Genomic DNA, 15,698 nt, shown 5'->3' with positions numbered 1-15,698 from the left:
AAATGATCATATGTGTAACACAAACAATTCCTTCAAGGGTGCAGAACTATTTATTCAGGAGGTGCAACTCCTCAACAAACCAGTCGAGAGTGCAACTGTTGTGTTATTGGAGAAGTCAGTTTGATCCGAGTGGCAGCCTTGTTCAAGCAGCATTTAAAGTGATTGTTTTGCTGTTGCAGTTAATTATCCAAATCAAAAGTCGTTTCCTCGCACTGGAGGATGTTGGTGGTCAGTTTTATTTGGATCCCATTCAAATTTTGTGTGTTTGTACTTGAGTTAGTAACATGGGCCGATTAAGTATTGCACATATTCAATTTTTATGAGGTCATGGTGTTTTTTAATCACTGAATGAATGTTGCTTAATACCAAGAGCAGTTTCCTTACCAAATGTTATTAAAGGTGGACTTTTGTTGTACATATAAATAAATCATTAAATATTTGATTCCGTTTGTAGTGGTTTTAATATGCATTATGTGTTCCACCTTTTGAATTGAACTACTGACATCAATGTTTTCCACAATATTAAAATTTGTTGAGATTTATCTCGTCGCTGTCATGTATGTCCAAATATGGTCATATGGCATCATACAACCTCATGTTTGAAATTATGGATGTTATTTACACGATAAGTAAAACTAGTCATGTTAGATACATTTCAGTAAGCCTGTTTTTGTAAAATGGATCGCTGTAACGATGGTAAGGTAAATTGCGTACAGATTAATTTCATGTTCCAATTTGTTGCATTACTCATGGCTCTAAGACCTTTGGAAAAGATTGCAAAGATGATGTAACCATGTCGTTTTATTTTAAATGAGTAAACTCTTTTTGTCAGGTTGGGGGTAGGATTAATTTAGTAATTAATTCAATTAAAATTCCCCAAATTAGTTACATAAACATTGTTTGGACTTAAATTTCCTATTCTAATTCTAGTCTTTTGGAAATAAAGTAAAATCTTAGGTATGTGTACTCATTTTGTATTCACTCTTTTTTTCTGGATTGATACTATAATGTTGGGATGAGGTCACAGATCCACAAATAGCATAACTTTTTTTTCCCCCTTTAAGATCCATTGTTCTGCACGCGCTGTATGGGTACTGAATCAACTCCATCATGAATCATAATAAAGTTTGCTTTGTTGACTCCTCTAGCTGTGCGTGCCGGCAGCAGCCGTATGCAAGCCTGCCGGCATGTAATTAATAGAGAGTCAAGCATTTGAAGTCATGTGTGAAATCCAGTCAGCCTGGCCGAGCGTGCTTCCATATGCCGCCGCCCTCCATGACTGCATCACTGTCCGACCGTGTTGCAGTCACCCAGAACAGGATATTTGGATGCCACCATGCTGCGCCATCCATTCCACTTGCTTTCTTACTTGACAGGTAATTGTTGGTGATGTCTGCGTGCTTGTGTAGACGGCAAAGTATAATACACAGTTTGTAGGAATGAAAAAAAAAAAAAGTCTGGCGCAAATGTTTGCTGGTGTGTAGAGATGTAATTCGTCTTCATTTCAAGCTTTTGGACTCTCTGGCTTTCAGCTCCATTTGTGCTAACTCTAGTGGTAAGACGTAACAAAGTGCAAATACTTCATGACTGCAAGTACTGTAGATTGTTATTTTTTTACTGACATCTGTACTTTCTATTCCACTTTCACTGTTGTGGTGCATGCTGGTTAATGGAGTGACACCTAAATTCCTTGTTTGAGGCCCCCTAAGGGTACGATGTTTGCCTTGAATCACACATGAATAGAGGCTGTGCTTGCTTGCGTGTCGAGGGGTACTTCAAAACAACTTTCATTTTCAAGCTATATCTTTAAGTGCGAAAATTTTCGGGTCAGCAGTTTTAGAGTGGGTATCAGAAGACCCCAAAGGCTTTTTTCTTTGTGTAGACTGAAACTTTAGAAGCCAGCATTACAGTGCTTAACACGTTTATTAAATCACCACCCGTTGTAAGGTTTATTTTTCTAGATTTAACTGCATAATTTCTTTGATGCAGCCTCTGACCTGCAGAGGTCGCTTAGAGCAATGGTAGTAATTACAAAAATGGCCAGCAGGTGGCAGCAGAGTATAAGAGATCAACCAGGGCCATCTTGCAACAAGCTCCTTCTCCCAGTGTTTTCAACAGGTTTGTGAATAATGATGAAACTTAGCTATATTCTAATGCTAATTGCTGCCAAACAGATACAAATATACTCTAATCTTTCTTTTGGTAGGCTCCATGTTTTTATAGCAATAGAACACAATATTCTGTGGTCCTTGCGAAGGGGGTTGCTTCAGTGAAAATGACTGGGAGTGAATGAGTTAATAGCCACTCAACACAGCAAAGAAGACTCTCCATAACATCCACTAGCAAGCCATGCTAAACTTGGCTCCTCCATTACATGCGAAGATCTTGCAGCTGTCAAGATGTCAAGTCATCTTTATTTATACTGCCCAACTTACTTGCTACTTTCTTTTCAGAATCATCTTTATTGGCCAAGTATATAAAACGCAAATTGAATTTGTCTTTACTTTCATAATCCATCCAATAAACATAAAAATAGCAATGACCAACAGAGGGAGACCTGACTGGTCGCTATCAGTTCTTGAAGTTTCTTTGATGAACATTTTTAAACAAAAGGAAGGGGGAGGGAAAAATGAGGCTCAACCTCTGCTCCTGTAATTAAGGGGCACAGTATAAACCGGAATAAAACCTTATTAGATCTTTGGCAACAGAAAGCACAGAAAAACCCAAAATATTAGGGGCGTTCGCAAGGGCAAGTTCGACAAAAGTGTAGGGAGGGGGTTCAATGTACTTTGTAATGAAACCCAGACACTTTCACTTTACAATAAGGAGTCAGTTTTACAGTTTCAATATTATTGGAGGGGGGCGTATACAGTACACGGTTATTTCTAATGTGTTCTTGAAGCCATAAAGCTGTCCGGCAGACCGTAGAAATTCACAGTCGTCTTTTTCAGGGATGGATTTCAAATGAACGGCATGAAATGGGGTAATCTGCTCGTCGAAAACGTTGCCTCTTCCACACGGGGCAACAGAATGCTATCAACAGGATGTTTTCTTCTAAACTTCACACTGTTGTATCTCAAGTAAGCATCCTGGGGGGTGAACTGATTGGTTCAGTGATTGACACCCGGTGCACACAAGAGATGCGGTCCCAGCAGTACTCCAGATAGCTATATTGCATGCGGATGCCCTCAAGTCATCGCTCAAGTTTTCCACCGGGGCCAGCGCCGCCACATGACTGAATATATCTCCTGGCTGGTGGCTTGCTTTCTTGCTACTGAGCAGATGCATCCAAAAGCAGGGTTCGGCTTTATTTTAAGGGCAATTAGGTGCACAGTCTGCTCTTGCATCACCTCATCAAAACACACCACAACGTTCACAAGAAGGGGGAGAAAAAGGAACATGTTGGACGTAGACCTTGAAAAAAATAAAAAAGCGGAATTGATAGAGTAATGGACAGCAAATTGAGGCTTAGGACCAATTCTAATTTGGCTGTTTGCATTAAGATAAGGGTGATTCTTTGCCTTATCAACATGTGGGAAATAAGGCTGTTGGCAAGTAGTTATCGCCATTAGCTTGTGTGTTAACGAGGGAACCTACAATCGTACTACAAGAGAGATAAGGAGGCAGCACGTGTTCCTCCAAAGCTAACACGGAGTGTATTTTTGGCATCGTCAAACACACCCAAATACCGTCACAGATGTTGTTTTCCATTTCACCATTACACTGATTCCTACCAGACGGTCTTTTTACCTCCTCGGGCAAGACAAATTGGAATTGTGGACTACTTAAACCCACGACACACTTGTCATTTTTCGTGTCAGGCCCTCTTAAATCAGAACAGTCCCTGAGAAGTCGCCGGTATTTATGGATGCTGGTGATGTATGGCGGCGCTCCGCAAGCAAAGATCAAGCTCGCTTTTTTATTTTGACGGCCAATTTGGCAAGCGCTCACTCTCTCAAACTTCCCACATACAGTGATTACGGCTGTACTTAGTATGGCTTTTTTACGAGCATTATATGGCGTAATGGAGTCGAGCTCTGCTGGCCCTAGATAACATGTTGCTGAGGTGTTAAGTTTTTTACCAACTTAATGCTGTACTTTTCATTGCCAATTAAACTTTGCTGCCTCTGCAACAGAATGCGGTGTTAGCAGTGGAGTGTTGTGGAAGGACAGTTAAGTTCAAGAATACAAATTCGATATTTCCGTTGAATGTCGATAGGTGTTGTCACGGTGATGGGTTCAGAGGTCTCAATTCAACGGCTTCGTAATTGCTAAGTAGGTGCTATGTGGTTTTGTAATTGGAGTCAAGGAATTACCCTACTCACAAAAATGTATGGATATTGGGCTCTTGGGTAAAATTGTAGAATCAACCTACAATAAATACCCTATAACCTTTAAAGCTGAACTCAATTTGACCTTCTCTAAACAGTCAACGAATGCACAGCAGCAGCACAACTGGTCCATTTTCAGTACATTTTGCACAACTTGCTGCAAAACTCAGAACAAATGACTGATCCATGACTCGACCAACACATTTCCTGGTTCATTTAGAATTGGTATTTCAGATATGCTGTTGATATTTTGAAATAAAAATGCTTACAATTGATCAACAGTACCTTCCCAATGTGAAGTTTCAAAAAAATAAAAAATAATAATAATAATCTGTCACAATGTCATCAGCAGGTTGAAACTAAGACACAGGGACTGAAAGAGTCACAGAAAGGCATTGAAGTGGACAATTTTGGTAAACATCTGAATTTTGCTGTCCAGTTCCTTGTTTGAGAAGAGCAAGTTGTGCAAAAAGTACTAAAACGTCGAACAGTTGAGCATGAGGTCAAATCAAGGTCATAGTGCATTTAAGGTTCATACTAAAATGTCATTCCAAAGTCAAATAGAGATGTAACAATATCCAAACGTCATGATATGATAATTATCACAATATGTGCTCAGCTGAAATGGGCAAAAAGTCATGTTTTTTTATGGTGATGTTTAATATTATAAATATTTGCTGGTATGTCGGATTTATGGGAGTGATAATTACCACAGAATGTCGGATTAGAACATAGTTTTGTCCATGTGAGCAATAATCAGATAAGGTTTTCTTTATTAGCTGATAGTTGTACATACAGTTCATATGGTACAGTTTGCATGAATCTCAATGTACATAAATTACTTACAATCATTGATAAAACTTAATATTGAGTCACTTGCTCATGCACGCACACTTTGTGAATCGAGCCAATTTGTGGAGGAACTCAAACGCGTTGCGTTCCCCTTCATCTGGCTTTTAGCGTGGGCTTTAAATGTAGGTGGCCAAATTAAAATTAAACTGCACTACTTAAGTAACCTCCAAAGGGTGCTGGAACTGCACAACCTCGCCTTTTTACCCGATGTACTGCTTTCAATACTGTGACATGACGACGACGTTATCAATTTTAATATTGCGATATTGCTGTTATCGTTGCATCCCTTTTGGCAATATGCGTAAAGTTGTGACAAGCTTTGTATGTCGGGGAGGAGCTAAAAGTCTTGAAAGTCTTCGTTGTGTGTAAGGAAAATAAGATGATTGTAAGATCATCTTAAAGTGATTGTGTTTTGGGATATACTTTGTGGCATATTTACAGTTTAAGCTGTTACTAAGGTCAATTCAAAAAATCTTTAGGGGGTATCTATTAATCAGTTTTTTGCTATTCATGGCAGATCTCAGTCTATATCCCTCGACAATAGAGAGGGATTACAGCATAATATTTTGTATTTGAAGGATCATACTGATAGCAAATCGGGAACGAGATACGTAGTTGTAGTAAAAAAAAAAAAAAAAAAAAAACTTTTAATTGAGGGCACTGCGCCAAACAAACTGTTAGCCTAATCTCTTTGACCTGTGTACGTGGTTTGATTTGGCTTCGCCCTGCGACACGTGCTCACTTCTGGCACCGTCAGCTTATTACCGTGGGGGCATTTCTCAGTCTTGGTGTGATTGAAAAAGAGCTGGAGAGCTGACAGCGAGTGAGCGAGCGGGGAGAAGGTCTGAACAGATGAGGAACTATAAGTCTGTTGCAGCCGGTAAAAGGGATATGGGAATCGGTGTTTGCCAGCGTCTCTGAGACAATCGCGTCTCCTCCGGAGACTCATGCTGAGGCCATTAGTGCCATACAGGCAGCACCGCCGCCTGCTGCCTGCAAATTATACTCTACTTACATTCACTGTGCTAGAATTCTCAATAAATTGTTGAAAAAGTATCGGGGAAAACATTGGCAGAGACAGTGGTGTCAAGTTGACAAACACTTTCTGTTTCACCCCATGAAATATTTGCAGCCCGTTATCGGCGCAGCCAGTTTTCTCTGCTACTGTGCAAATAGTGTTCAAATGTAGTTCTGCAATTGTTATTAAAGATTTCAGCAACAGATTATGTGACTCCGGCTGCGCGGCAGTCTTTGTGGTTTTTGATAGAAGCCATCGGTTGAGTTCAGCTTTGCTAGCTTTTTGTGACTGCAAATAGAACTTTTGGCCCGGAAACAGCCAAGCCAAGGGAATTGTTAGAGATTCATTGCAAGGGGGTTGGCACGCTGTAAATATGCCATGGATATTTCACCTCAAATGCATTGCACTTGAACACATTGACAAAAGTAAGTTATGAAATTGGTCTCGACGGTAACTCAGGAAAATGCGAGGAGGTTATCAATGTGACGGGCTAAAGTTTAGAGAGACATATAGATTTCCATCTTTTGTGTCTTTACAACACATATGAGACTTGCTTTCATGAAAATAAGTAAATGAAAGTCACATTGGATGTTTGGTCCATGAAGATTTTTAAGGACATCCACTTCTATGCCTTTCTGTATGTCTTCCGGTCTCTCTGTTCAAATCAGTGGCCACCTTCCGCTGAGAAAAACTTGTTTAAAGCCTTACAATGGCTGGCTAACACTGAGCCAATCTCTCCTTTTTGATTCGCTGACACCCACGTCACTCACCAGACCAGGCCCTTAATGCATGAGTACATGAACGCAAATCTCGACTGCTGCTTGGCACGCGGATGCATGGATAGATTAGGTAGATTCCACGTTCATAAACAAGCGAGGGATTCAGGGGACATTTTCTTTCCTGGTGCCTTAATCAGCAGTATTTGCAGGGATGATGTACGCTCTGGGGGAAGAAAAGCAGAACCTTCGATGCTCCTTTTTGCCACACTTCAGCCCATTCCCTGAGTCAGCTTGCGCTCCCTCGCCAGTCGCCATAAACTGCCACTTTTAATTTCCCGATCATTTGCCCACTTGGCTGCGTCTCAGCTGTTCCTTCGTCCCGCAGAGGACGGCAGCGTGTTCACAGTGGAGCAAAGCCAGCAATTCCCGCCCAAATCCTCTCCTCACAATTTAGGAAGCCACATGTTGATTCCAAATCCTGGCTTTGAGACACCAATCATGCCGCCGGCCTCTCCGCTCAAGGCGTTCTCGCCGTAATAGCCTACTTCCGTTTCATTACACAGCACAATAGCTCTGCTGCGGCGCATTTATTATTTTCACAGTAATGACTTTTGATGCATCGGTCTTAAAAACTAGCACCAGTTGGGCTGACGGAATGGCAAGATAACACGCCGCCTCGTATCTGACCTCAATTTCACGAAGTCCCTCCATGCTGATATTCTTTGAAACAGTCACTGTCTATTATTTTTGGCACATTTCTCACGTTCATGTTCTGTTTTTGCAGACTTTAGAGGCAGTCCTCAACTTCAAGTATTCCGGTGGAGCTGGCAAAGTGGAGGGTTACTACCGGGAGCTGTGTGTCGGAGTCCACGTCGATGTCGAACCATCTTTGTTCTTCACCAGAGTTAGCACGCTCCCCGCTACCAGGTAACATTATGGCGATGAGAATTGCTGTTTCAATACATGCTCGCCTACAAAAAAAAACCGGATAACGGTTCCGTACATTTTCGGTTATACATTGTGCATTAAGAGAACAATTTTCTCTCTCAAACGTATCTCTTCATTTACTTTTGTCCGCAAAAACGCATTTTGTATTGTACTGAATAAAATCATTTATTTCGAGTTGGAGGATCTGTCCCGATCCCACGTGAATAGCAGGGGATTTTTCTGAAGTGTTAATTTTGCAGACTGGTCAGAAAGCGGCAGACCTGAATCGAAATTTAATTGACTCTTATCTCTTGTTCACTCAAATCCGTCTTGTACACTCTGTTAGATTCTGTGTATTTCTCCTCGAATGCATACACATTCCATGCCGTCTGGCTTGACTTTTCATCTCCTCCAATCCACTCACTCCAAAGCCCGGGGAGGGGTCGGGGGCGGGGGGTTGTCGACGGGCGACCGTCGCAACGTAATAGCCGCTTGAGATGAACCATTAGCTGTAATATTACCCACAGCGTTGCACCATCCATCTCGGGGTCAGCGCTGATAGAGATATGCTGCTCAACCGGCTGTGCTGTCACCCCCGTACCGTTGCGGTATCTCGGCGAGCCTTATCTGCCTGATCTGATGACTTGAAGCTGAAAATATTTGAAATGTGTCAAAATGAAGAGTCTTTAAATGCGTGTGAGGCTTCCTGCCAGGGGGGAGGCTCATTTGCATAATCCAATAATGCAGTCTTTGGCACATTAGTAAAACGTCAAATAGAGGAAATGGCGTGCTTTTGCTTGGTGGAAGGATTTTGAACAACACTAATGGTGGTTACATTGTTGTTGTTTTTTACACTCAATGTAAAAATGACATATTCAAGTATAAATGTAGCAACAAAAAAAAAAACTCAAGGGCTAGTTAGTAGTTTTAGGTATAAATGTATTAAAAATGTGTAGTACATTTATAAACCAAGTCGGTTGGTAGATGGCATACCTTTTTATAAATACTATGCATATGACTTGAACTGGAAATGTGAATATTGCTTGGTTGAGCACATTATGTTACAGAATGCACGAGGCTAGCATGCAAATATTGCACACCATATTAACTTGTTAACTTAACTTAAAAATGCAGCGACATGTTGTGGACTTGTCTCCCCTCTGCTAATAAACTGCGATGACGAGTCGCTAACATTTTTGCATATCCCATTTATGACTTTGCGCCAGCATTGCACTTTCTTTTATCTTTTCTTTTTCTCACATATAACGACCCTTTCACTTGGATTGTAGCCCCAGCTTCCCCCCCCCCCCCCCCGTTCACCTTTCCTTTCAGTCTGTCACCACTTTCATCTTAGTGTCTACCCATCACGTTACCTTTTCCCGTTTTCCCTCAGTCCGCAGCTACTTTTGAACTCTACTTTTGACTTTCATCTCAACTTATATAACGTCCTCGTTGGTACAATGTAAAAAGGACAGAATACCCGAAATGACGCCAAAAGACAGCATTACAATGTCGCCCTTTCTTTATGATGTTTTAGTATTTTGGACTAATAGTTTTTACCTTACTGTACAGTTTTTCTCAATGATCATTGTCATCAATTTTGTCACCCCAAACTACTTAGAATTGGTGTTGCTCCTTTTGCTCAGTCGGCACTTTCACACGTCGTATTTTATGCTTACGCTATCTCTTTCCACCCACAGAGCTCTCTCTTCGTCTCACCTACTTTTCTCACGTCAACATTTAGTCAGCACATTTGACTTTTTGTTCCCGGGGACTCTTTTTTTTTTTTTTTTTTTTAATACATAAAAACATGTGCCCATAAATTCCATTTAGCGACTACAATATCATTTAAACAGCAGTTTTCTCCAACCCCGCTGCAGGCCTCCTCTTCGACCTTTCCCAGTGCTGGGAGTGACACCATTTTGTTATTTTACTCCGACTCGCTCTTCGGGGGCTTAGGCCGTATAAAAGGTGTCAGATTTGGTCAACGAAGTGGCAGTGAAACAGCATGTGTGAAATGCGCAGTGATCCATACTTGAAGGGGGACATGTTTAAAAAAGAAAAGAAAAAGGCTTTCACTCGGTAGGTTTTGTGCCCTGGGAATAAAATGCCTTTATCCAATGTGGGGAGGAAAAAACTCTCTCTTGGGATTCGTTGGAGGTTGGTAACATTTGTTGTTCTGTCGCCAACAGCTGATGGATATCCTGTAATTTTAATAGATTGCATTGATTATTTCCACCAAGTGCTACAGTTCATTTTTGCCTTGCCGTGGTTAGATATCGCTCGAGTCGGGCCAAAATCAATGAACTTCCAAAGTCGTCACTTTTCAGGAGACACCAAAAACAGCATATTTATTCAACCATTAACATTACATCATCAAAGAGAGTAAACCATTTTCAACACTTAAAGATTGGTCAATAATTAGTTAAAATGACACCCACACATGTGGACTTAACTGAAAAGTATAGAATTTATAGAGAGGTTGTGGGCTACAATGCGCATCAATTCCATGACACTTTACGATTCTGTGGCTATAAGCGTGTGGAAATATATTAACCAAAAAATTAGACGAATAGCATGCTCACAACAAAATATGAAAATATAGCTAGCCATAATTAGCGGGGGTAGGGGTGGTGGGGGGGCAGAAGTGAGATTATCACCAGTGAAATAGCGACATCAACCTATATTTAACAGTGACAGAATATTGTTAGTCGTGACTAATTGTTGCTTGTTGGGTTATTTATACCTTAGCTAGTTAACATAGCACATTATGCTGTGGTTGCTCCATGCGGCACACACACACACAAAAAACCTACGCTTTGAGACATGTTTTCCAAAAGTTTTTATCCACTTCCACAATTCTTTTAGGTCAGTTGGTTAGATAGAATGCAAAAAAAAAAAATCTTTTTTTTTTTTGTGTGGAGTTGGACACTTTTCCAACTGCAGCAACATCAGCACTTCCAGACTCCAGTGGTGGCCCAGAATCATTGATCACTCTCATAGTTTTTGTCTTTTTGTTATCCACCTACCGCCACCTCGCAGCCCGCCCACTTCCACATGTTGTCCTTATTTTAGATTTAAGATCTGACCTAAGCTTTCTGTATTTACAGCATCTGTTGGAATTGAATGGTTGCCACGAGCTTTGGAGGCATTTCATAGTATCCTCTTCTTCACAATATCGGCAAATATGTTGAGCCCCCTGGTTCAATTTATTAGCAGAAATGTGTGAAATAGACAGTGGCATTCATTAACTTTCTTCTTCTTTCCCCTCTGACACACTTGCTGCTGTACCTGAAATAATCACGAGTAAAGGTCGTCTTCTACAGGCACGGCTGTGTGCTTGAAATATAATTTTTCCTTATGTATAGAACTCAGGCACACAGCAGTGCTGATGCATTATATATCCCATTTTTCCGTATATTTTTCTGATATACACTATATATATATATATATATATATATATATATACGTTCATGAGGATTTAAACATTTCACGGATGTCAAAATGGAAGACCCTATTGGCAGTTTTGAATCATTTATCCACCTCGAATCTTGTGTGCCCTCTTTGATAGCTCAGGTGAATGCTTAATAAGGAGGTTATGCTGCGTGAGGAGTTCACAAGTAGAGCCACAGCATGCGTCGAACCATTGCCGAAAGTTATTTTAGGCTCACGCTATTGGGTCTTTTCCAGCTAAACTACCATCGAGAAATCCACATTGTCTGTCTGGCATCTTGATCTGGGCTGGACAGTGCAAGAGCAATGAGTCTGTGTTTCTTATCGGGTGGCTCTGATTGATTGGCCCAGCTTACTGGCCCGGCCTATAAATCAGTAGCTCGCCCCACTCAACCTGTTAATCACGTCTGCCAACAGAGACAACAAGACAATTAAAGAAACATAGGTAGGCCTAAAAAATATGCTCTTTTAATTGCCGCTGCAGTTTATTAGCGACTTGGGTGAATGCACTGTAATCCTCCATTAACCCTGGGATTGAAGAGACAGGAAATGGGCTGGGAATGAGTTCCCGTGTGGCCTGCAGGCAAAACCAGCTAATGGGATGTTTAATTTACACTAAGCACATATATTTTTTTTATCACCTGTATTTTCTTTTGCGGTTACTTCTTTGACACCATGATTTGCATTACAATGCTAATGCTAATGCTGGTCCTTTCGTGTCTTGTGTTATGGGAAATGGTGTACTGTATATTCTCCATGCAGTGAGATGAAAGTTAGGATACAAATATTGATCGTCCTCGTTTTATGCTGAAGTTATGTTTCCTTAGGTGGGGTCACTAGAATTGTATTATATAGTATTTTTTTGTATTGCGATATACCATTGTTTTTTTCTTTCTTTCTCAGAATAAATTATTATTATTATATGGTATGGTTTTCCACTGCTAAAATATGGCAATATGTTATCACAATTACTTTGGAGCAAAAGAAAAAATTTAACAGTCTTATCTGATGTTTTTTTCTATTTTGTGCTATGATTCCCTTTCTTCGGTCATTCTTGCGAGGGGAAATATCCACTTCGGTTAAAAGCCAGTCTCGTCTCCTCCCGCTTGATCTCAATCGCAAATTTGACCCTTCTTATGATCTTTAATAAAATAGCAGGCCAGGCTGTGATTTGAAGAATAACCTGCTCCAACCAGGTCTCCACGCTCTCATGAAAGTGTCAAAACCTTTTTTGATGTTTTGACAAGGATTGATAAGACACTTCATGTTGGCTTCATTACCAGTCACGTGTTAGTGATTTTTTTTCTTTTTTTCTTTGCCAGTCGGTTATGCGTACACTACTCTTAATAAAGATCCAATTAAGCTCACGTGTGTTCGTGCAAGTTCATCCTGCATCGTCACCTCAAAGTCAAATATAAATTCAACGTGAATGTCAGTGATGCTATACTTTTTAGCTTATATTTGTGGATAATGACTTAAGATTCATATATACTTTGGGTTATTTCTTTCCCGCAGCACCAGGCAGTGTCATCTGCTGCTGGACATCTTCAACCCAACAGAACACGAGCTCACCGTCAGTGCCAAGAACAACCAGGACCTGGTTCTCCATGCCAGCGAGTGCCAAAGGTAAGAAGAATACCTTCACAAAATTTGGGAGGTGCGCCATATGGTGGATGAAACATTTTTGGCAATCGGGCGTGTCTAAGAATCTCTTCAGTCTAACCCTTTTGGTCACGCTCTAACTTTGTACCAATAAATTGTTGGAGCTTTCTTCGGCGATTTATCGAAATTCACTGCCATGTTCCTCTCAGGTGCAATTATGAAAATCCACGTTCTCACAATTTAACATTTGTCTTGGTGCACATTTGATAGCAAATGGGGAAAAAAACTGTATGATCCTGAAATGTCCGCTTCAAACCAAAATGGCCGACTTCCTGTGTCTTTTTGGGCATGGGTTGTTGAGACATTTTTGTGGGTCTACTCATGATAGACATCCCTACCAAATTTCATGTTGCTAAGCGCTGCGAAACATACACAAGGTTTTGTCTAAGGACCACTGGAAGTTGCCATATTTGCCCGCAAATTGACTGCTTCAGACCAAAATGGCTGACTTCCTGTGTCTTTTCGGGGGATGGGTCCTTGAGTCTTTTTTTGTGGGTTTACTCATAATAGAAATACTTGCCAAATTTCATGTTGCCAAGCGAAATATACACCTGATTTTTGTCTCCAGACCACTGGAAATTGCCAAATTCGCCCCCAAAACGTCTGCTTCAAACCAAAATGGCTGGCCTCCTGCGCCTTTTTGTGCATGGGTTCTTGTTATTTGTGGGTCAACTCATGATAGAATTCATTACCAAATTTCATGTTGCTTAAATGAAACATGCACAAGATTTTTACATTAGGACAACTGGAAATTGCCAAATTTTCCCCCCAATATGGCCGACTTCCCGTGTCTTTCCATGCATGGGTTCTTGAGACTTTTTTTGCGCATCTGCTTATGATGAAGTGAAACTGGCTTCAGTAGCTGAATTTTCAAAAGGTTTAATTTTCACCAGGATGAGCTTGTGTGCTAAGTTTGATCAAGTTTTCGAGTATGGAAAATAATTTTCTTTCAGTGTCCAAGTAGTTCTTCCAACTTGTACTTTCAAATGAAACATGCGACAATCATACCATACTTCCACCAAAGTCTCAACGTAATATTTTGGTGCTCCTTCACCCGGAAATATCCCACCGTTTCTGTAAATGACCTCGGCCCGTCTCTCGCACCCCCCCCCTCGCACAGCCTTGTCATTTGCACGGCAGATTGGCGAATTATGATTACTGTCGGTATTTTCTCTCCAGTGCGGCCCCGCGAACGGACGGGCGCAGGCACGGTGACTCATAAGCCTCTTCCCACAGGGGCGGAATGTTATTGTGTAAAGGAATTACTCGGCGACGGTAGAAATGGACAGTCAGCGTTCTATCAAAGGAAAGGAATGAATACTTTTAAGTGATAGAACCAAATGCAACAGCGCTTGCAATGATATCGTGGTCATTTTTTTTCAGTGAGAGTGGTTGTGTCTCGAATTGAAATAAAGATACCAATCAATTGTGCTTATATGAGTCATATAAATTCCATTAGGCCATCTGTCGGCAATGAATAATCGCTGACATGTTACCTGTCGCTTTGGTCGTTTGTCATTGGTAAAAGCCTTCAGTAAAAACATTCAACAGAGGGATATCATCAGTGGCCCGAGCGCATATTCAAGAAAGTAATTATGGTGTACATGCCACCAAATCATATGTAAGCCATTTATTTTTATGGGTCTAAAGGGGGAACATGTAGAGGCGCAGTGATTATTTGACAACTGTTGAGCACATTTCTTGATTAACACTTTTGATAATCGATTAACCGAGTCAAGACCTAGTCGTGAGAATTTTCACGCTCTTGATGTCACATTTACGAAAGAAGATACATTATTGTGTGGAATCAACAGAAGTCATTTACAACCATCTGCATTTGCTTCGGAAAACAACTTATTCAATTCATGCGAGAGGTGAATCTCACATTTTTGCTCAAAGTCAAAGCAAACAAATCCAACCAGGGACGTAGCACGCAACTCGGAAAACGTAATCGACTCGATGATCTGTGTTGACAATGTTGACAAACACGTGAGTTCATTCTAAAAAGATTAGTTGAGGTCTAGGATTTTGCATACAGAGCGAAACAAGGCCATAGGCTGACGGTTCTTCCATCTGGTGAGCCGCGCGTCGCTTCATGCCTCCCCGCGCGTCCCTCCCGCTTCACGTCGTACCGTCGTGTCATTTGATATTTTTGCTTCTGCCTGGTGATGAATGATGACATGTCAGGCTCAAGATGTTTTCCTGGAGTCTTAGGTAGGCTTTTGAGACCCGACAGGCTGGAAAAATGAGTCTGTCAATCATCCGCGTGCTTAATTGTGTGAATATCGAGAGTCAAGCAGTCATATCAGCGTCAGTGTGTTTAAAAAAATAAAAATAACACTATGTCTTCTGCAGCTCCAAAACTTTGGTTTGGTCACGGCATAGCCGCACGATGCACAAAGCAAGACCCATGAAGACATGGATGAGAGAGTTTGGTGTGGATGAACTTGACTGGCCTGCACAGATTCTTGACCTCAACCCGATAGAACACCTTTGGATGAATTAGAGCAAAGACTGACAGCCATTTCTTCCCGTACCTTACAAAATGCAAACACACTTCTGGCAGGATGCTCAATGTTTCCTCTACTTCCGTGAAACCTTAAATGCTCTGTTTGGCATCCACAAAATTCACTTCTTTGTGGATTTTTTTCCCCCATTATTTTTTTTCCAATTTTATTGTTTTGTTTTGTTCTTGAGAATTTTTTTTGTAGAATTTTTGGGGGTTTAGAAAGAAAA

General features: G+C 40.9%; 1 protein-coding gene across 4 annotated transcripts in view; it reads left to right on the top strand.

The window, feature by feature from the left end:
- Positions 1-15,698, top strand: part of trappc9 (trafficking protein particle complex subunit 9) — a 123,560-nt gene that overhangs the window by 55,739 nt on the left and 52,123 nt on the right. For all 4 annotated transcript variants that reach the window (XM_086063349.1, XM_086063348.1, XM_086063347.1 and 1 more), the window contains 2 exons: positions 7,705-7,847; positions 12,816-12,926. In XM_086063349.1, the coding sequence (XP_085919475.1) occupies positions 7,705-7,847; positions 12,816-12,926 (254 nt within the window). The remainder of the gene's footprint in view (positions 1-7,704; positions 7,848-12,815; positions 12,927-15,698) is intronic.

This window comes from Leptonotus elevatus, chromosome 19, assembly GCF_054856555.1.
Source record: "Leptonotus elevatus isolate MCC_2025b chromosome 19, RoL_Lele_1.0, whole genome shotgun sequence".
NCBI classification, from domain to species: Eukaryota; Metazoa; Chordata; class Actinopteri; order Syngnathiformes; family Syngnathidae; genus Leptonotus; species Leptonotus elevatus.
The sequence above is the reverse complement of the archived record's forward strand: the minus strand, read 5'-3'. Positions and strand labels throughout refer to the sequence as shown.